The following is a 22,431-nucleotide window of genomic DNA, read 5'->3' as shown; positions in this document are numbered from 1 at the left end:
AATATCAAAACTGATGTTTTTTTTAAGGAAAGTGTGGATATAATGTATGTGTAGAATGCAATTATACAAATCAACCTATATGGCAAAATAACTCGAACAAACATGATAAATGAGGCTAAAAGGGTTAGATATAGGATTTACTAATTCTTCGAGAACTAACTGATGCATGTAAAGTATATACATGAACTTTTATACTTTATTAACGTGTATTCTCACACATTTACAACATATATAATAGTATTATCATATTTTATATTGATTTACTAATAATCTTCTTTATTGTGCTAGTAGTCCATACGCAGCCAAAACACCACGTCCGTGCCATTTCCTTGGTGAAACACACAGCCTCTCCGGTGTGGGCCCGAGTTCCAACCTCCGCGTCGCCCACCGGTCAAGCCGGTCTCCCCCTGTCCTCACCACCGGCCACGCCCGGTCTCGCTACTTCTCTTCCTGCGCTCGCTCGACTCGTCTCGTTTGGTATCGTCGGGTTGGACTCCATTTCTCGCACCCACAATTATCAGAGGCGACCAACGGAGCGAATCCGTCTGCTCTGACCGATCCTCCCGCCGATCCCCTCGCTGCGCCGCGCCGAGGTGAGCAGCCCGACCCGCCCTAACTGCTAGTATTGCGCCCCAAGTACGGTAGCAAGGTCTGCGCCCGCAGACCGGAATTTTGGAGTCCCGATTAGTTCGTTCGATGGGGTTCCTGCTGTGGATTCGATCTGCGCAGTCTCGCCCTCTACGCGACCTCCCTCCCTCCCACGGCTCGACTAGCTCGGCAAGGGGATGCACGGCTGGTTAGGTCTAGAAGATAAGCTTTAAATCGGCGAATAGTTCGCGATTTCCATATCTACTCGCCGAGAGAAGCGCATAGTGAATCATTGGGATTACTAGGTTCGGTTTAGATCACTAGGCTAGACGAGATAAGCCAACTAGCTTCTGCTCAACTCGGATCCGGTGCTTACCTAGTTCTACCTATACCTAAAACAATTGCTGCACTAAGTGTCTAAACTTTGTTTTTCTTGCAGCTTACGATCTGTGTGGCATGGGGACTTCCTCCGGCGCGAATTTCCATCAGCAGCCCCCGCCGCAGGGGATGCTGCCGCCTCGCCACGGCGCACGGCCTCCGAGCCTGCAGACGTCCCTCTCGTTGGCCTCGTCGGAGCAGGTCGGCTCGCCGGAGATGCAGGAGCCTGTGTCCAACTCTGACCAGGGGCACGACTCTGCCACCGAGAGCGCGAGTTCCAGGGAGACCTGGCCCGTGGAGCCGGAACATAGCAACGCTGCCGCTGCGAGTAGTGGCGTCGTGATAAAACTGGACAGGGCCAAGGACATGGGAAACGGTACCCCCAAGCTGCAGGTTATCCGCGGAAGCTCCCGCGTCGACAGGGTTTCGCTGAGGGAGGTTGCGCGGGAGAGAGTGGACCTAGTGGCTGAGAGAATGAAGGGAATGCCAGAGGAGCACCTGGAGGAGATCAAGAATGAGCTCAGGTCGATTCTGGAAGGGACTGGGGGCTCTCACCATATCGAGGAGTTTCTGTATCTGCAGAAGTTTGTCCAGGGCAGGGGTGATTTGACACCAACTATGCTTTCACTAGCCCATCACGTTCAGCTGGAGATCCTGGTGGCAATCAAGACTGGAATCCAGGCGTTCTTGCATCCCAGCGTTACCATTCCCCAAAGCCGCCTGGTGGAAGTCTTCTTGTACAAGAGGTGCCGAAACATTGCTTGCCAGAGTGCTCTCCCTGCCGAGGAGTGCAGGTGCAATGTGTGTGCTAACAGGAGTGGGTTTTGCAACCTTTGCATGTGTGTGATCTGCAACAAGTTTGATTTCGAGGTCAACACGTGCCGCTGGGTTGGATGTGATTTCTGTTCTCACTGGACTCATACCGACTGCGCGATTCGTGATGGCCAGATTGGGACGGGGCAGTCAATCAAGAGCGGCACTGGTCATGCTGAAATGCTTTTTAGGTGCCAGGCCTGCCAGAAGACATCAGAACTGTTTGGTTGGGTTAAGGACGTGTTTCAGCAATGTGCTCCTGGTTGGGATAGGGATGCTTTATTGCGGGAGCTTGAGTTTGTTTGTAAGATATTTCGTCTAAGCGAAGACCCAAAAGGGAGGAATTTGTTCAGGAAATGTGTAAATCTGATTGAAAGGTTGAGGAACAGTTCTCCTGATTCTGTCAATCCTAGAATGATAATGCATGCACTCCGAGGTATGTGTACTTCTGTTGCTCCTTCATTTTTTTGAATGCTCTGTGTAAGCCTGCGCTTGATTATTATATTGTTTTGTGGTACTCATGTTGCCGTCTACCATTGCTACTTCATTTGCGTGCTTATGATGTCAAGTTTGACAGCAACACAACATACATTCACCAGCCATCTGTTACTTTCATGCACAAGAACCTGTACTTCAAGATCTGCTGGTTACTTGCTACCTTATTTTGTTCTCTGTTTTGTGTGCCTGCATATCTTAAGACTATATTACCATGAAGGATTAAACTGATTCAGTGACCAGTATCTTGGCAATGACAAGTATCAACTCCATCTCTCACTGGCCAATTCCCAAATGAACCATGCGTCGATTTTGTTTTTCTTTGACATTTTTTTACAGAAAGGTTTTTTTAGCCATCTGTAACAAGTGTATTATGATCATGATGTGTGCTCTCAGCACTATCCAGGCAAACAGTACATACTAATCTATGACTCAACTCATTTATGTTTTGTTTTTTAAAATCGCGTTAGTGCTTCAGCTTACTGTCTGCTCAAATATGGCCCATATTAGTTCCTTAAGGTGTGCTTTAAAGCCGTTAATTTTGGTAGGATGGACAGCAGATTAAGGATGCAAGTGGGATCCCACCAAGATCCCACTTATAGCTCATCTGGAAATTTTTAGTGTAAATTTTGGGCTCAAATTTTCTACTACAGATGCCACAATGAACTAGAATTGGCATACTGGTGGGATCCCACTTGACACCTTACAGCAGATAGATAGCATTATTGAAAACAGTGAATTTGTGCCAATGATGTAAGACAAGAATTTGGGACTCATTCATCAGTCATCAGATCGAATGGTGAAAGAAAGAACTAGTGTTGTTTCATTCAAAATTCTTCCATTTAATGCATTTTTGTATCTTTGTTTTAGAGATCTGTTACTATGTAACTAATATAAACTACTCCCTCTGATCCATAATAAGTGTCGGGGTTGTAGTTCAATTTATTTTAAATTTAAACTGAAACCACTACACTTACTAGTAAGCTACACGTGCTTTGCACGCCAACACATGTTTTCTTCTTTTGTCACCTTATTTAAGACATAATAATTGTATCCATGCATTATGCAGGAGTACAACACTTCATCGAATTAGAAATAATTAATTCAGGAGTATAACTGTAATTATTCAGAAGTACAACTCTAGATAACTCTGGTTTGCATGATTGCAGACATTTTCAATATTGTTTTTTAGTGCTCCTTTGGTAGAGAACTTTATAAATATGTCTAATTTTAAACGTATCTAGACACTATTTAGTGTATACTTACATCCGAATTTAAGCAAATCCTTGACAATCTTTTTAGGACAGGGTGAGTATTCACATTTGTCGCCGAGACAAATCGCAAGTACCTCTCCATATGTGTACTAAAACTACAATCATTTCAAATCCTACATGAAACGACCAGAAAAGATATGTGCCTAGTTTTTTCACATATAGAAATGTTTTGGTCGCATTTTAATAATTAATGCCTTTTACAATCTTACAGAATATTTTGTATGACAAAAGATGTTTAATCCTCGGAAAGAACAGATGGCAAAAGAAACGGTTTTCATCACAATAACAATACACAAGGACGTGATGTTTAATCCGTAGTGACTGCCTAATTTATAGTGAGAAGTATTATGCAATGAACATGTCAATTATATTTGCAATGGCTTCTTGCAATTTTTTGATTCAAAAAATGTACAACGTTCTTGTGGAAACAGACCATCCATGCATTTTCTACATATGGAAACTTTGTAGTCTTGCAATCTTGTCTTGACAATTAATTATATTAATTACATTCCATAAAAGGACTACAATTCTTGTACTACCACAGTTTCACATGTTTTGACTAAGTGGCCATACTACTTTCTCCGGTACAGTTTAACAGGCGTGCACGCACTTTGACCATTAATTTGATAAAAAAATATGAGTTATATATCTTTAAAAAACTATACCATTAGATTCATATTGAAAAAGGATTTCCAATGATATAATGTTTATGACATAAAATTCATATTTTATTGACAAAATTAATGGTCAAAGTGTTTTCTTGATATTTTTTAGTAAACATAACGATCAAAATTAATTACATGTCAGGGACTGTATATTTTTTTGAGAAGTTGTATTTTTTGAGCGAGTACTTAGTATTCTCCAGATCCACATTAATTAATTTATTTTTGTCAATATTTAGATGTATCTACACCCTACACACTAAAACACATCTAGATATGTGTATCTAAACATATACATATCTAGAAATGTTACACTTTAGTACATGATTAACAAACTAAGAAAAGCGCATGCACTCAATTATCATTCTCTCCCTCTTTCTAACAGAGTTTTCTTAGTTCGTGCGGGTGTCTGAAGAATCACCTGTCAGGTCGGATGAACTGAACACTTTAAATCATACAAATAGTCAATGTTCAAGAAATCGTTAATCGTTAACTTATCGGTCGGCCTCAAAGTGGAGATTAATCGCTTATCGGCCGATTAATCGATTTTATCGGTCGGCCAATTATCGGTTTATTTTTTTTGTAAATCATAATTTCCAGCACTAAATTTTCTATAATATGCTATGTAAAAAATAATATTTTAGCATTTAACAGAAGCATTAGCTTGATTCCTTGTATTTGAAGCAATAAAACAGGAAAACACTGTTCTACAAGCCTACATGACGAAAATATCACGTGCCATATAGAATTTCAGAGATATTTCACTGAAAATCGACCGCAATATCGGCCATCGGACTGAAATCGGTCAAAATATCGGCTATGAGACTACAAATCGTTCGAAATATCGGTGTTGGCGATAAATCAAATGATATGCCGAAATCTTATCGGTTACCACGCGATTCACGATAAATCGATCGATAAATCGGTATCTCGGCCGATTTTTTGAACAGTAACAAATACTGAATAGACGGATAAGGTAGGCTGGCTAATTACTATGGAGCTGGTAAAATGCTGGCATTTAATGGTATCAGCCGTTTGAAGAATCACCTGTCAGGTCTGATGAACTGAACACTTTAAATCATACAAATACTGAATAGACGGATAAGGTAGGCTTGCTAATTACTATGGAGCCGGTAAAATGCTGGCATTTAATGGTATCAGCTGTTTGCTTCCAAACCATGAAGTGACACTGCCGATAAGACGTATGCTACATGGGACCTGCAACTCCTGACTGACCAATGAGAGAAGGTGGAGCACTGGAGCTCACGGTGGAGTGAACTATCCCGATATTTCCAGCAGCTTCGTCACTCAGCATTCAGCAAGCAACAAAGGCGAGCGCGGGAATGGGAGAGGTGAATCCAAGCTTCCACAGCCGTTAGATCGACTGAGTTTTGGTCAGATGAACGGCACATATCAGCTTCAACCTGCAAATCTACGGCTTGGATTACTTTAGAGGTCCGTAGGCGGAAGGTTCTAGAACTGGCGGGTGGTAAATCCAAATTCAAAAACTCGCGTACTATATAGTGGTATAGATTATGGATCGGAGTAATTTTTCCTGTTTTTCTGCAAAAGGTTAATACCCTATTTATATCATTTCTCCATACAGCAGTCTTAACTAAAAGTATATGTTATGAGCAGCACTTGGAAAGTTTTAGTTGTAGAAGCCAAGAATTTCTTCTTGGGAAAGGATTAGTTACTAACTGACCATCTGTTATGGTTCCCCCTATTAGTTAAGGTTTCATATTAGCTGGTTTCTGGTTATTAGGTTCCTAGAAGTTCATTTCTATGAGAAACATTATATATGGAGGAGATTGCTGTTTCTCCATATTTCTCTAGCACTGGCTTCATCGTCATGGCGCACGGGAGCGTTCCGCTGGGAGAATGATAGCAATCAGCCAGTTATCCTCCAATTGCTACAAGTTATAATCATCACTAACCTAGGCTCATAACGCAAGAATTTTTGGATGTTCTGTTGATCACATACCTTTGTTAGCCTTGTTGTACTAGAATTTTTAGAAGTTCTTGTGGTCACACAGCTTTCTATCCTCTAGGCAACTTCTTGTGTACACATGTATAAGTTGGTTGCACGCTCGATGTGTTTTGGCTGAGCTCAATATCGTCCGTGCTGATTTTATTCGTTTTATGTCATGGTTAAGTTGGTTAGTCACCCAAGTCTCTTTATAACACAGTTGTCATCGCTTCTTGGTTTTCTAAATTCTTACTTTGCAGTTTGCATGGTTGCTTAGAAATTAACTTATGGATTAACTATTGACTTTGGTTGCTTACTTGCTCACGTTTTCACAGAGCTCGATATGGATTCCCCAAAGAACTCTGAAAATGAAGAATCGGGGCGCTTGATCACTCCCCAGGATGCCTGTAACCGTATTGCGGAGGTTGTCCAGGAAGCTGTCAGAAAGATGGAGCTTGTTGCTGAAGAGAAAATGGGGCTTTACAAAAAGGCCCGCCTCGCTGTGGATGCCTGTGATCGGGAGCTTGATGAGAAGGCCAGAGCAGTTCAGGAGTTCAAGGCCGAGAGGCTGCGGAAGAAGCAGCAGGTGGAGGAGCTCGAGAGCATTGTTCGGTTGAAACAGGCAGAGGCCGAGATGTTCCAGCTCAAGGCAAGTGAGGCCCGTCAGGAGGCCGAGAGGCTCCAGAGCATCGCACTCGCCAAATCCGAGCGGGCCGAGCAGGACTACGCTAGCCTCTACCTCAAGCGTCGCTTGGAGGAAGCGGAAGCAGAGAAGCAGTTCCTCTTCGAGAAGATAAAGCTTCAGGACGGTCATCGGCCCCCGCAGGCGAGCAGCAGCGCGGCCAGTGATCCCTCCCACCCACCCTCTCAGACGATGATGCTGTCCAAAATTCAGGACCTTCTCAAGAACGTCCGCACCATGCCGCCAAAATCGGAGCCGCACTCCAAATAAGAGCAGGATTGCTATTCCTGCTCAGATTGGTGACTAGAGGTTTTATTGTGCTAATGTTGTGGTGATTTCTTCAGTGAGAAGTGTTAACGAGAGTATAATCGGCGTCTTCCCCTTAGGAAACCAAATGCTGTTGAGTTTGTCCTACTGCAGGTGGGGATACTAGGCTAATGATGCGCCTGTAGGCTACATTATAGTCTTGTTAGTACTTTGAGAACGGTAATGCTTGTATCCTGCTAAAGTTTGTTCCAGTAGATGAAACAGAGCTGAAGCAAACAGTGTTGTATCTGTTAAATGTTGTTGGCAGGAAATCTCTCGTGCATGCTGCTGCCATGTATGTAGAGGATACTTCTGGGAAAAAATCGTTATCTAATTCAAACACTGCTCAATACTATGGTCTTAGGGTGTGTTCGGTTCTGGAACCAGGGGGAACGGAATGGAATGGTTCCATTCTGATGTCATGGGATGGTTCCGACCCTGTGTTCGGTTCAGAAAAAATCGAGGAACAGAATGGTTCCGTTTTCTGTTCGGTTCTGGAATCGCACAATAGAATGGAATGGCATAAACATGATTTTCGGTGTCCAAATCGCATGCTGGCTGCCGTCGCCCGTGCGCTATCCTCCGCCGGGCGTGCCTCGCAGCCGCCGAGTGAGCTGGCCACCGCCGGGTGTGCCTCGCAACCGCGCGCATGCTGGCCGCCATCGTCCGTGCGCTGTCCTCCGCCGGGCGTGCCTCGCAGCCGCCGCGTCGGCGTGTTTGCCGTCAGCCGCCGCGCCTGCTCGTCGTCACTTGCTTGCTGTCGGGATCTGCGCCTGCCCACCGTCGGCATCCGCGCCTGGTCGCCGTTGGCCGCCTCGCGTGCTCGCAATCCGGCGAGGACGGAGAGAAGACAGTTAGGGAGGCTAATTATTTTTTGGAGGGATTAGTTGGGCTGGTCAGCCAGCCGTTCCTCGTCGTCCGACCGATTTGGTGGAACCATTCCGCATCTGAGAGGAATATTCTCTTTTGTGGAACCAGTTGGTTCCGTTCCTTTGGCAAACCGAACACGCGAACGGATTCCAAGTGCGGGACGATTCCGTTCCATTCCTCTTCGTTCCAGAACCGAACACAGACGTGAACAAGAACAGTACTAGCAGTTCCCTGCATCCCTCCTGCAAATGTGCGAGTGTGCGACTCTGAGTTGTGTCTCTTTGTACTTGATTGGCATTGAGGGCGATGACCCACCAACATGGTTAGGCAAATGTGAAACTGCGAAAGTATGCGCCTGTAGGCTACATTATAGTCTTGTTAGTACTTTGAGCACGGTAATGATTGTATCATGTTAAAATTAAAAGTTCGTATCAGTAGATGAAACAGAGCTGAAGCAAACAGTGTTGTATCTGTTAAATGTTGTTGGCCGGAAATCTCTCGTGCATGCTGCTGCCATATATGTAAATGACACTTCTGGAAAAAAAATCTTTTATCTAATTCAAAATTTCAAACACTGCTCAATACTATGGTCTTAGACTGGACGGTACAAGAACAGGACTAGCAGGTCCCTGCATCCCTCCTGCAAATGTGAGACTCTGAGTTGTGTCTCTTTGTACTTGATTGGCATTGAGGGTGATGATCCACCCACATGGTTGGGCAAATGTGAAACTACGAAAGTATGTGCCCCTTCCATTTCTTTGACAGGTATCTTTCCCTCCAGTCTCCACCATCTCTTATGGTCTCACCACTACTTCTCTTGCCGCTCTTCGTCGCACGAGCTTTTGATTTTTTCCTGCCGCACATGAGAAGCCACTGTTCAACGGCTCAGCTATCTCCTGCATTAGCCACACTGTATTTTCCGGAGCACGTGAGTGTATCAAACTTTCAAATAGCCGGATATAGCTTTTTGGAGGACCTCAGGTACTCCCTCCGTCCCACTAAACTTGTCTATAATTTATCTAAATTCAAATATATCTAGATATTAGATAGCATCTACATATATTTGAATTTTAACAAATTTCAGATAAGTTTGATGGAACGGAGGGGAGTACTTTATATGCTAAACATGCTAAATAAAAAAATCGCTAAGAGCACGATAATCCTGAAATACCCCTCATTAGCCGCTAAAACCAGTAAGAATTCGAGGAAGCACTAGCTATCTGAATTTCAATTCGATTTGATTCGATAAACTGATGAGTTGAATTGCTGAATACTTTGTTTTTTTTACAAAAGACGATTTATATTACTTAAAAGGCTTAATCATTACGTCTGGCCTCTGTATAACTAAGATGCTTAAATCCGCAATAAGTTTGACAAAAAGCAAAAAATATAAATATAAGTAATCATCAAGAAACTGTAAAACATCTATGGAGATGAAGAACAAATCCGTCAATCCCTCCTCCATTCATGTTTGATAAAAGTTTCTCTCGCAACGTTTTTCAACCGTGCAGCCAACTCGGTAAATAGATCTCGACTCTCTACATATTATAGAGGCAACCATAAACGAAGCACACTTGTGCATTGGTAGGATAATCTGCACGAGAAAAAAATGTTCATTAAAAACATTATCATTTAAAAATAGGCAAATTGACCAAATAATGGCAAACACTTACCTTAATAAACATTCTAAACCTGTGATCAACACCATGTAACCAGTTGTCAACCATATTAGCAACACTACACGGTGGATACAAGGGAAAATCTATTCATGGCTCACAACATAGATCTAGCAAATTTACACTAGAATAATAAGTATTTGATTGTGTCATCATGATGATAAAATACACATTTTGTACTTTCGTGCCAATTATGGTTTACAGGATTCTCTTTGGTGAGGATACTCCTCTGCGAAGATACCATCAAAATATTTTGTCTTAAGCGGTATCTTCATTTTACATCTTTTTTATTACCAACTCTCACCTATGGATGGACCAATGCTCTATGTATGGAGTCCACCGAGAATTTATTACTCTCATGTTTTTTAAATGGAGGTTCTACCACAAGCTCTGCATTAAAATGATGCAAAAAAAGTTATTCAACAAAACCTTATAAAGAAAATACAAAGATCAGATTGCAGCCACCTATAGGCATAGAATTCGAGACTCGACTCGCTAAGGCTCGGTCAACTAGCAATTTAGCTTAACTCGACTCGTTTAACAATCGAGTTTAGATTTAAAAATCATCTCGCAAAGCTCACGAGTAGCTCGTTTAAAACAGTCAAAAGTAACATGTATAATATATGATGCATTTTCTTAATTATTTAGACATAAGTGATACGCAACAATCATTAGAAATATGGCACCATGATACGTCTCCGACGTATCGATAATTTCTTATGTTCCATGCCATATTATTGATGATACCTACATGTTTTATGCACACTTTATGTCATATTCATGCATTTTGTGGAACTAACCTATTAACAAGATGCCGAAGTGCCAGTTGCTGTTTTCTGCTGTTTTTGGTTTCAGAAATCCTAGTAACGAAATATTCTCGGAATTGGACGAAATCAAGTCCCGGGGTCCTATTTTGCCACGAACCTTCCAGAAGACCGAAAGGGATACGAAGTGGGGCCACGAGGGGCTGCCACCATAGGGCGGCGCGGCCCAGCCCTTGGCCGCGCCGACCTGTGGTGTGGGGCCCCCGTGTGGCCCCCCCACGTTGCTCTTCCGCCTACTTAAAGCCTCCGTCGCGAAACCCCTGATGCGAAAAAGCACGATACGGAAAACCTTACTGAGACGCCGCCGCCGATCCCATCTCGGGGGATTCTGGAGATCTCCTCCGGCACCCTCGCCGGAGAGGGGATTCATCTCCCGGAGGACTCTACACCGCCATGGTCGCCTCCGGAGTGATGAGTGAGTAGTTCACCCCTGGACTATGGGTCCATAGCAGTAGCTAGATGGTTGTCTTCTCCTCATTGTGCTTCATTGTTGGATCTTGTGAGCTGCCTAACATGATCAAGATCATCTATCCGTAATACTCTATGTTGTGTTTGTCGGGATCCGATGGATAGAGAATACCATGTTATGTTAATTATCAAGTTATTGCATATGTGTTGTTTATGATCTTGCATGCTCTCCGTTATTAGTAGAGGCTCGGCCAAGTTGATGCTAGTAACTCCAAGAGGGAGTATTTATGCTCGATAGTGGGTTCATGCCTCGCATTGACACCGGGACGATGACGAGAAAATTCTAAGGTTGTGTTGTGCTTGTTGCCACTAGGGATAAAACATTGATGCTATGTCCGAGGATGTAGTTATTGATTACATTACGCACCATACTTAATGCAATTGTCTCGTTGCTTTGCAACTTAATACCTGGAAGGGTCGGACGATAACCTCGAAGGTGGACTTTTTAGGCATAGATGCAGTTGGATGGCGGTCTATGTACTTTGTCGTAATGCCCAATTAAATCTCACTATACTTATCATGACATGTATGTGCATTGTTATGCCCTCTCTATTTGTCAATTGCCCGACTGTAATTTGTTCACCCAACATGCTTTTATCTTATGAGAGAGACACCTCTAGTGAACTGGTGGACCCCGGTCCATTCTTTTAATACTTGAAATACAAATCTGTCTGCAATACTTGTTTCTACCGTTTTCTCTGCAAACAATCAGCTTCCACACAATTCGGTTAATCCTTTGTTACAGCAAGCCGGTGAGATTGAAAACCTCACTCGTTTCGTTGGGGCAAAGTACTTTGGTTGTGTTGTGCAGGTTCCACGTTGGCGCCGGAATCTCCGGTGTTGCGCCGCACTACATCCCGCCGCCATCAACCTTCAACGTGCTTCTTGGCTCCTCCTGGTTCGATAAACCTTGGTTTCTTTCTGAGGAAAAACTTGTTGCTGTGCGCATCATACCTTCCTCTTGGGGTTCCCCAACGAACGTGTGAAATACACGCCATCAAGCTCTTTTTCTGGCGCCATTGCCGGGGAGGAAAGGTAAAAGGCACTCATACTCCGGTCTCAGGTAAAGTACTTTTCTGGCGCCATTGTGTGTGTGCTCGAAGCTATTTCCTTTAGATCCTGCAATTGCATCTTTTTGTTTCTTGTTTACACTAGTTTGACATAATGGACAACAATGAGCTTCTTATTCTATTTCCTGATTTAAAACATGGATTGTTTGATGCGAAAATTAAAAAATCTATGGAATCTTATTTGCATGCTGGTAGTAATATTAGTATGAACGCTTTGAACACCATTGTTGATAATAATATAGAAAGTTCTAAGCTTGGGGAAGCTGGTTTTCATGATCTTTTTAGTCCCCCAAGCATTGAGGAGAAAATTTACTTTGATGATGCTATGCCTCCTATATTTGATGATGAGAATAATAATGATAGCTACTTTGTTGAATTTGCTCCCACTATTACTAATAAAATTGATTATGCTTATGTGGAGAGTAATAATTTTATGCATGAGACTCATGATAAGAATGCTTTATGTGATAGTTATATTGTTGAGTTTGCTCATGTTGCTACTGAAAGTTATTATGAGAGAGGAAAATATGGTTGTAGAAATTTTCATGTTACTAAAATGCCTCTCTATGTGCTGAAATTTTTGAAGCTACACTTGTTTTATCTTCCTATGCTTGTCACTTTGCTCTTCATGAACTTGTTTATTTACAAGATTCCTATGCATAGGAAGCATGTTAGACTTAAATGTGTTTTGAATTTGCCTCTTGATGCTCTCTTTTGCTTCAAATACTATTTCGTGCGAGTGCATCATTAAAACTGCTGAGCCCATCTTAATGGCTATAAAGAAAATAACTTCTTGGGAGATAACCCATGTGTTATTTTGCTACAGTACTTTGTTTTATATTTGTGTCTTGGAAGTTGTTTACTACTGTAGCAACCTTTCTTTATCTTAGTTTTGTGTTTTGTTGTGCCAAGTAAAGTCTTTGATAGTAAAGTAAGTACTAGATTTGGATTACTGCGCAGTTCCAGATTTCTTTGCTGTCACGAATCTGGGTCTACCTCCCTGTAGGTAGCTCAGAAAATTAAGCCAATTTACGTGCATGATCCTCAGATATGTACGCAACTTTCATTCAATTTTAGCATTTTCATTTGATCAAGTCTGGTGGCCTAATAAAATCCATCTTTACGGACTGTTCTGTTTTGACAGATTCTGCCTTTTATTTCGCATTGCCTCTTTTGCTATGTTGGATGAATTTCTTTGATCCATTAATGTCCAGTAGCTTTATGCAATGTCCAGAAGTGTTAAGAATGATTGTGTCACCTCTGAACATGTGAATTTTTATTGTGCACTAACCCTCTAATGAGTTGTTTCGAGTTTGGTGTGGAGGAAGTTTTTAAGGGTCAAGAGAGGAGGATGATATACTATGATCAAGAAGAGTGAAAGCTCTAAGCTTGGGGATGCCCCCGTGGTTCATCCCTGCATATTTCAAGAAGACTCAAGCATCTAATCTTGGGGATGCCCAAGGCATCCCCTTCTTCATCAACAACATTATTAGGTTCCTCCCCTGAAACTATATTTTTATTCCGTCACATCTTATCCACTTTGCTTGGAGCGTCGGTTTGTTTTTGTTTTTTGTTTTGTTTGAATAAAATTGATCCTAGAATTCACTTTATGGGAGAGAGACACGCTCCGCTGTAGCATATGGACAAGTATGTCCTTAGGCTCTACTCATAGTATTCATGGCGAAGTTTCTTCTTCGTTAAATTGTTATATTGTTGGAATTGGAAAATGCTACATGTAGTAACTCTAAAATGTCTTGGATAATTTGATACTTGGCAATTGTTGTGCTCATGTTTAAGCTCTTGCATCATATACTTTGCACCCATTAATGAAGAAACACTTAGAGCTTGCTAATTTGGTTTGCATATTTGGTTTCTCTAGAGTCTAGATAACATCTAGTATTGAGTTTTGAACAACAAGGAAGACGGTGTAGAGTCTTATAATGTTTTCAATATGTCTTTTATGTGAGTTTTTCTGCACCGTTCATCCTTGTGTTTGTTTCAAATAACCTTGCTAGCCTAAACCTTGTATCGAGAGGGAATACTTCTCATGCATCCAAAATCCTTGAGCCAACCACTATGCCATTTGTGTCCACCATACCTACCTACTACATGGTATTTATCCGCCATTCCAAAGTAAATTGCTTGAGTGCTACCTTTAAAATTCCATCATTCACCTTTGCAATATATAGCTCATGGGACAAATAGCTTAAAAACTATTGTGGTATTGAATATGTACTTATGCACTTTATCTCTTATTAAGTTGCTTGTTGTGCGATAACCATGCTTCGGGGACGCCATCAACTATTCTTTGTTGAATATCATGTGAGTTGCTATGCATGTCCGTCTTGTCTGAAGTAAGAGAGATCTACCACCTTAATGGTTGGAGCATGCATATTGTTAGAGAAGAACTTTGGGCCGCTAACTAAAGCCATGATTCATGGTGGAAGTTTCACTTTTGGACATATATCCTCAATCTCATATGAGAATAATAATTGTTGTCACATGCTTATGCATTAAAGAGGAGTCTATTATCTGTTGTCCATGTTGTCCCGGTATGGATGTCTAAGTTGAGAATAATCAAAAGCGAGAAATCCAAAATGCGAGCTTTCTCCTTAGACCTTTGTACAGGCGGCATGGAGGTACCCCATTGTGACACTTGGTTAAAACATGTGCATTGCAAAGATCCGGTAGTCCAAGCTAATTAGGACAAGGTGCGGGCACTATTAGTATACTATGCATGAGGCTTGCAACTTGTAAGATATAATTTACATAACTCATATGCTTTATTACTACCGTTGACAAAATTGTTTCATGTTTTCAAAATAAAAGCTCTAGCACAAATATAGCAATCGATGATTTCCTCTTTGAAGGACCATTCTTTTTACTTTTATGTTGAGTCAGTTCACCTATCTCTCTCCACCTCAAGAAGCAAACACTTGTGTGAACTCGTGCATTGATTCCTACATACTTGCATATTGTACTTGTTATATTACTCTATGTTGACAATTATCCATGAGATATACATGTTACAAGTTGAAAGCAACCGCTGAAACTTAATCTTCCTTTGTGTTGCTTCAATACCTTTACTTTGATTTATTGCTTTATGAGTTAACTCTTATGCAAGATTTATTGATGCTTGTCTTGAAGTACTATTCATGAAAAGTCTTTGCTTTATGATTCACTTGTTTACTCATGACATTACCATTGTTTTGATCGCTGCATTCATTACATATGTTTACAAATAGTATGATCGAGGTTATGATGGCATGTCACCTCAGAAATTATCTTTGTTATCGTTTTACCTGCTCGGGACGAGCAGAACTAAGCTTGGGGATGCTTGATACGTCTCCGACGTATCGATAATTTCTTATGTTTCATGCCATATTATTGATGATACCTACATGTTTTATGCACACTTTATGTCATATTCGTGCATTTTCTGGAACTAACCTATTAACAAGATGCCGAAGTGCCAATTGCTGTTTTCTGCTGTTTTTGGTTTAAGAAATCCTAGTAACGAAATATTCTCGGAATTGGACGAAATCAAGTCCCAGGGTCCTATTTTGCCACGAACCTTCCAGAAGACCGAAAGGGATACGAAGTGGGGCCACGAGGGGCTGCCACCATAGGGCGGCGCGGCCCAGCCCTTGGCCGCGCCGACCTGTGGTGTGGGGCCCCCGTGTGCCCCCCCCACGTTGCCCTTCCGCCTACTTAAAGCCTCCGTCGCGAAACCCCTGATGCGAAAAAGCACGATACGGAAAACCTTACTGAGACGCCGCCGCCGCCGATCCCATCTCGGGGGATTCTGGAGATCTCCTCCGGCACCCTGCCGGAGAGGGGATTCATCTCCCGGAGGACTCTACACCGCCATGGTCGCCTCCGGAGTGATGAGTGAGTAGTTCACCCCTGGACTATGGGTCCATAGCAGTAGCTAGATGGTCGTCTTCTCCTCATTGTGCTTCATTGTTGGATCTTGTGAGCTACCTAACATGATCAAGATCATCTATCTGTAATACTCTATGTTGTGTTTGTCGGGATCCGATGGATAGAGAATACCATGTTATGTTAATTATCAAGTTATTGCATATGTGTTGTTTATGATCTTGCATGCTCTCCGTTATTAGTAGAGGCTCTGGCCAAGTTGATGCTAGTAACTCCAAGAGGGAGTATTTATGCTCGATAGTGGGTTCATGCCTGCATTGACACCCGAGACAAGTGACGAAAGTTCTAAGGTTGTGTTGTGCTGTTGCCACTAGGGATAAAACATTGATGCTATGTCCGAGGATGTAGTTATTGATTACATTACGCACCATACTTAATGCAATTGTCTGTTGCTTTGCAACTTAATACTGGAAGGGGTTCGGACGATAACCTGAAGGTGGACTTTTTAGGCATAGATGCACTTGGATGGCGGTCTATGCACTTTGTCGTAATGCCCAATTAAATCTCACTATACTTATCATGACATGTATGTGCATTGTTATGCCCTCTCTATTTGTCAATTGCCCGACTGTAATTTGTTCACCCAACATGCTTTTATCTTATGGGAGAGACACCTCTAGTGAACTGTGGACCCCGGTCCATTCTTTTAATACTGAAATACAAATCTGCTGCAATACTTGTTTCTACTGTTTTCTCTGCAAACAATCATCTTCCACACAATTCGGTTAATCCTTTGTTACAGCAAGCCGGTGAGATTGACAACCTCACTCTGTTTCGTTGGGGCAAAGTACTTTGGTTGTGTTGTGCAGGTTCCACGTTGGCGCCGGAATCTCTGGTGTTGCGCCGCACTACATCCCGCCGCCATCAACCTTCAACGTGCTTCTTGGATCCTCCTGGTTCGATAAACCTTGATTTCTTTCTGAGGGAAAACTTGCTGCTGTGCGCATCATACCTTCCTCTTGGGGTTCCCCAACGAACGTGTGAAATACACGTCATCACACCACAAAATATAGCCGATAAACCATAACAGTCAATAATTATATCACAAGAATAATATTAGCGGATCAGTAGATAAGGCATAGACTATATTTACAAGAAACATTGCAAGAAAAGTCAATAAACCACAAGTGTACTTGAATTATCAAATAGCAAAAGAGGACTTGAGTTTACAGGATTTAGACACTTCGCTACTTGGATTGGATTAGCTTCTTTGATCAGATTATACAGCCTAATGTTGATTTTTACCGAGCTAAATGATCTACTCACGAGTAGGTGAACTCGACACGTTTAGGTTGAACTCGTTTAACGATAAAAGTTGAAACTTGACTCGACTCGTTATACGTCAAATTCAAATCGAGACGAGTCGAGTCGCAAGTTACTCGTTTAACTCGCGAATTTCGCGTTTTAATTACAGGCCTAGCCACCTCACGTCAAAGATCAAACCTCTCATGTTTTTTTAACTACTCTCATGTAGGTTCTACCAAATTCTGCGTTAGTTGGACCATTGCCAATCTCTATAGCAAAGCATTTGGTGGAGAGAACTCGGAAACGGTGGTGATGATATCGCTGTACTGACAACTACATAGAGATAGACATTGTTTGCAAAGTGTAGCGTTACCCAACCACTTATCATCTCATAATCTAATTTCCGAAATGATTGAATACTTGCTTGTCTTAATAGTTGAATGAATTGCATCTTGAATCCTATTTGAGTCGTACCTTTCCCTTTTGGCAAGTTTTTAAACATAAGGCCTAAGCCCTGCTTTAAATTAATAAAGCCACGAAACCGGCAGAGTGCATACATAGCAAACACAGCGAACAGGACACAGAAACACAAGCTAACAAAGGATAAAAACTACGAGCTTCGCTTGACACGCCGTGTCCATCGTCTTCTCGAACGCCGACACCAGGAGAAGCAGGGCAGTAGGGAGCATCATCCGCAGGCACACTGCTTGCATTTCTACCACAAGAACGAAAGGAGGCCAGCACACGGTCTCTGACTCCGAAGAGGGATCCCTTCCCTCTCGCCCCGGATCGCAGGGCGCCGCACCGTCGGAAGGCAGAGAGGTTCCCCCAAGAAACCACCATCGCTGAGACTACCCAAAGCTCAAAGGAGAGATCAAGACTAGCTGCCGCACTAGAAGCCACGCCACGACCACTGCCACCCACATCACCGTCCAGAGGACGCACGCTGACGAACGAAGGCGCACCAGGAGGATCGGCAGACAAAAGCAACAATCACCACTGCGACCCAAGCTTGCGGAGCAACCTCCAGACTCGGCTCGACGCCGCACAAGGAGCACCGCCAAGAACCACCACCGACAACAGAAGAACCTTGCCAACCACCCCAGCAGCCCCAAACGGTGCCTTCAGGAAGGGGAACGACATCGTGACGCCGCCACTGCCCAAGCAGGGACTAGGGTTTTCACCCTGAGCAGGGGGTTGGGTGGGGAGGGAGAAGGGACCTCAACGAAGCCTCCAAGGAGGGAATCGGCGCCAGGGGCGTCGACGACGTCGTGGCCACCGCCGGCCGAGAGGTTCCCCCGGTCCCGACCAACCCCACCACCAACTACCCGGCCACAAACACGCAGATCTGGCCGAGAGTTGCGAGCTTCACCGGTCGGGGGCGGAGATCTCCCCAGATCTGACGCCGCGGGCCGGCGGAGGGCCCCTAGCGTCGCACCACACGTTCGCCGCCTCCCCGCCGCCCGCACGGCCGAGGACACGGGCCCGCACCACCCACGGCCTTTTGGCAAGTTACCACTGAAATTTATCTTCTATAAGAAACAGTAGTAAATAAATTAGCCCTAGCCTTTGAAAATGCCAGAGCTAAATGCAATAGATGTTTTTTTTGACAATTGAATGCAATAGATGTTATTTTAAACTATTGTGGGTGTCTGGGGGATGGTCGTGTTCCACAGATCGAAGAGGAGCATGCAGATGACACGTCGTCCATGCACCCATCATTGTGGCCATATCTCTTTGGTTTTAGCGTGGCCTAGAACTGGTTCCTCTCTGCCACACATATCTCTTTGGTTTTGGCGTGGCCTAGAGCCGGTTCCATTTCTGCGACGCATTCACGCCGTCACGCAGACGTAGCCACGTACGTAGGGAGGGGGAGACCATGTCCTAGCGCCGCACAAGTAGCCCTCCTGTCTAGGGTGCCGACACCTGGCTCGTGATTCACCCCTATCGGTTTCAGAACTTCGAGGCGACGGAGCTCCATGAGCAGCGCTCTTTATTCTGGTGTCAGTGGCGCATGTCGTTTCCGATTGCGAATTCTGTAGCGGACCGCCGGCATGTAGCTAGATCTTCTGTGCTTCTATATCTTCGACAAATCACTGTGGCCCGTCCACGGTCCATCTTAGAGCAGTCACGTCCCTCAAAAAGCGTCCGGCACAAATAATTTGGGGGACGTTTGGGACCGTGCCGGACAAAAAGAGACTAAAAATCTGTAAAAAAAGAGACCCTTCCCAGCCGCATCCTTCAAACAACGTCCGGATGCATGCATTTTAATAGAGGGGACCACCCCATGTGGGAAAAGTAGGTGAGAGAAAGTGTGGGGAAAGAGACTAGCATGTGGGGACTAGGGGCTGCATGCATGCATGTGGACGCCTCATTTTATGTCCGGCGTCCCCGGTAGAGACTCTAGGGACGCCGGACACAAAATGAGGCGCTAATTAGCTTTGGGGGACGCGACTGGATGACTTTTTTCCCCATTTCTTGTCCGCGGCTCATTTGGGGGACGCGACTGGAGATGCTCTTAGGAGCTTGATCAATGAGTTAGTACACACTCTTTGCTACCGTACTATTCACGATCAAAATTCTCTTTGTGCTTGTTATATGGAAAACCACAAACCTAGATCGAGCTATATAAAGATTTAATTCGCTAGCCATAGCTGTACAGCAAAGTAGTATTACTTGATTGATTTTATAACTGAATAAAGAGATTGTTAGTTGTTATATGCAGTCGTTGCAAATCAGACAAACAGCTTGAGAAGTAAAATAAATTCTCTTTTGAATTACTAGAATATCTTCGATGCTATATATCTTCTCTGGACCATTTTTCATACCATTGTATTAATTTAAATCCGCTTTATAAAAAATAAATAGAAAACAAGTAGTGAGCTGATACATGCGTGCACACTATAGTTGCAATTATTTCGGTTACTTTTGGCTCGTTCTTAGGGCATGCTATCGTTCCATTTTATTACGTTCGCGTAGGATGATTGTTGAGCTTTACGTGATGTTTCTAACCATAAGTTTTCTAGGCGGAGACAAAGATGGAGGACACAAAACTCTTTAAGTTTCCCGATGAAGCCGTACCTGGCTCAGCTTCATTATGCAGATTTGGAACTTGAGAACACCAGTATATATGCTGCGACATCATTCCTCCACAGAACACCACCGCTCTAAACATACACTCATCACACCAAACCTTCGTAAAAATCATCCTCAAAAAACCTTCGTAAAAACATAATGCCAGGCGATCAAGTCTGAACTGCAGCCAATTGACGCTCCTCCGAGAAAGAACCTCGATCTAGGATGGGTTGAAGGATCTTTATTCTCATCATCATTGGTATCCCTTCACAAGAGACGAAGAACTCAAAGACCTCTACAAGACCAGACACACGATCTGAGGTTCCCCACCCTCCTGCCATAGAAGCGACCAACAAAAGACAGGGGAACTGTGGCGGCACCGCTGGTGGACAAGGGGAGAGTTGACCGCCCTTGTTGAAACCCTAGAAAAAAACGTTGTCCTTCATAAGACCAAAAACAGTAATCTAATTTCATGAGTTTAGAACTTTAGAAAAGGCTACCCCTTCATAAAACATAAGTACATTTTATATACGTGTCCCAGGAGTTTGTTGGGAGGTGACACCTGATACGCGAACCCATATGCCGAAAGTTGGTCGTGGCGTGCACACGCGAAAGATTACGCACTCGCCATTGTTGGCGGGAAAGCTTTCCTTTATCTCCACGAGAGATGGCAACAATAAGTAGCGGGACGAAAGATAGTGCCACAGAGGATCCCACATTCCCACTATCGGGCGTTATAGTAGGGGAACTCCCATTTTCGTCTGCTATAAGAACGCCATGGTGATCTCTCGGTGGAGCCATATCACTATCAGTCGTGCCGCGTGCGAACGAGCCGAGCCTAGCTCCACGACGCGCACATACAGACACAGTCACGGTCTCACGGACGCTCGCGCGCGCGTCACTCATGGCGGCCATGGCGGGCACGGCGGAGAGGAAGCTGAAGGTGTGGGAGCTGGTGCTCCGGTGCCTCGTCCTCGGCCTCGGCGCGGCGGCGGCGGCGCTGGTGGCCACGGACAGCCAGACGCAGACCTTCTTCTCCATGGAGCGGCGGGCCAGGTTCACGGACATGAAGGCGCTGGTGCTCCTGGTGGCCGCCAACGGCGCCGCCGCCGGGTACAGCCTGCTGCAGGCGGGGCGGTGCGCTGTGGCGATGGCGCGCGGCGGCGGCGGTGCGCTGGCCCTGAGCAGCAGGGCGCTGGCCTGGGCCGTCTTCTCCGGCGACCAGCTGCTGGCGTACGCGATGCTGGCCGCGACGGCGGCCGCGCTGCAGTCGTCGCTGCTCGGGAAGCTCGGCCAGCCGGAGCTGCAGTGGATGGGCATCTGCGGCCTCTACGGCGCCTTCTGCAGGCAGGTCAGCGTCGCCCTCGCCTGCGCCGTCGTCGCGGTCCTCGCCACCGTGCTCCTCGCCTCCTTCTCCGCGTTCAACCTCTTCCGGCTCTACGGCGGCGGCTGTAAGGGGAGCAGCCATGCTAGGAACGGCGCCACGTGGTAAGTCTAGGAAGCCCATCCTAGCCAGTGAAGTAAGAGCAAGCTGTTGCGCCGCACCGCCTCGATCTTCTTGGTGTAAATTGTAACCCATCGATCGATCTTAGCAACTACTTCAGAGTTCAGTGGATCATTGAAATCTGAAGAACAAGCTGAAGAGTGAAGGCGTCGATCCAAAAGCAATGCTGCTCCTAGCTTAGGACTCCGGATATTGATGGTGTGCTCGAAATTACGCACTTCAAATCCTAGTCTCTCTACATTCAGTAAAAACCTTTACTGGCTTGGACATTCGGATAAAAATAAAGCCAGTTGCTTATTACTACTCCTCAACTGTGTATGCATGGCTCGGTTCCTGACTTGCTGGGTATGCACTCCATAAAAAAAAGATGGTGTTAACGACTTGCGTGAAGCTGTCCCGTGTTTCGGTGGAGCACGCATTATCGCTAGGCACGCGTGCTTGTAGCTAGCCCACCAACGCCTTAAATGGAACGATAAGATCACGGCACAGGCAAATGGCAGGGAAAAGATTGTGGTGCAACCAGCGGAAATGGTGAATGGAACCTGGGTGCGCGCGCACCCATTTACGAAAAGTTCAAAAAAATGCTATTT

At 44.3% G+C, this 22,431-nt stretch overlaps 2 protein-coding genes across 2 annotated transcripts; both read left to right on the top strand.

Moving 5' to 3' along the window:
• Positions 1-464: 464 nt before the first annotated feature.
• On the top strand, positions 465-7,522 carry LOC124681177 (OBERON-like protein). Its single transcript, XM_047216121.1, has 3 exons — positions 465-593; positions 1,028-2,215; positions 6,515-7,522. Exons 2-3 carry the CDS (start codon positions 1,045-1,047, stop codon positions 7,129-7,131), a joined length of 1,788 nt encoding a protein of 595 aa, XP_047072077.1. The 5' UTR covers positions 465-593; positions 1,028-1,044; the 3' UTR covers positions 7,132-7,522.
• A 13,649-nt stretch (positions 7,523-21,171) lies between these two features.
• LOC124681176 (CASP-like protein 2B1) lies at positions 21,172-22,170 on the top strand. The gene has a single exon (XM_047216120.1). It carries the CDS (start codon positions 21,242-21,244, stop codon positions 21,827-21,829), a length of 588 nt encoding a protein of 195 aa, XP_047072076.1. The 5' UTR covers positions 21,172-21,241; the 3' UTR covers positions 21,830-22,170.
• Positions 22,171-22,431: the final 261 nt, after the last annotated feature.

Source organism: Lolium rigidum, unplaced genomic scaffold (genome assembly GCF_022539505.1).
Source record: "Lolium rigidum isolate FL_2022 unplaced genomic scaffold, APGP_CSIRO_Lrig_0.1 contig_34836_1, whole genome shotgun sequence".
Classification (NCBI taxonomy): Eukaryota; Viridiplantae; Streptophyta; class Magnoliopsida; order Poales; family Poaceae; genus Lolium; species Lolium rigidum.
This window is presented reverse-complemented; position numbering and strand designations above follow the sequence as displayed.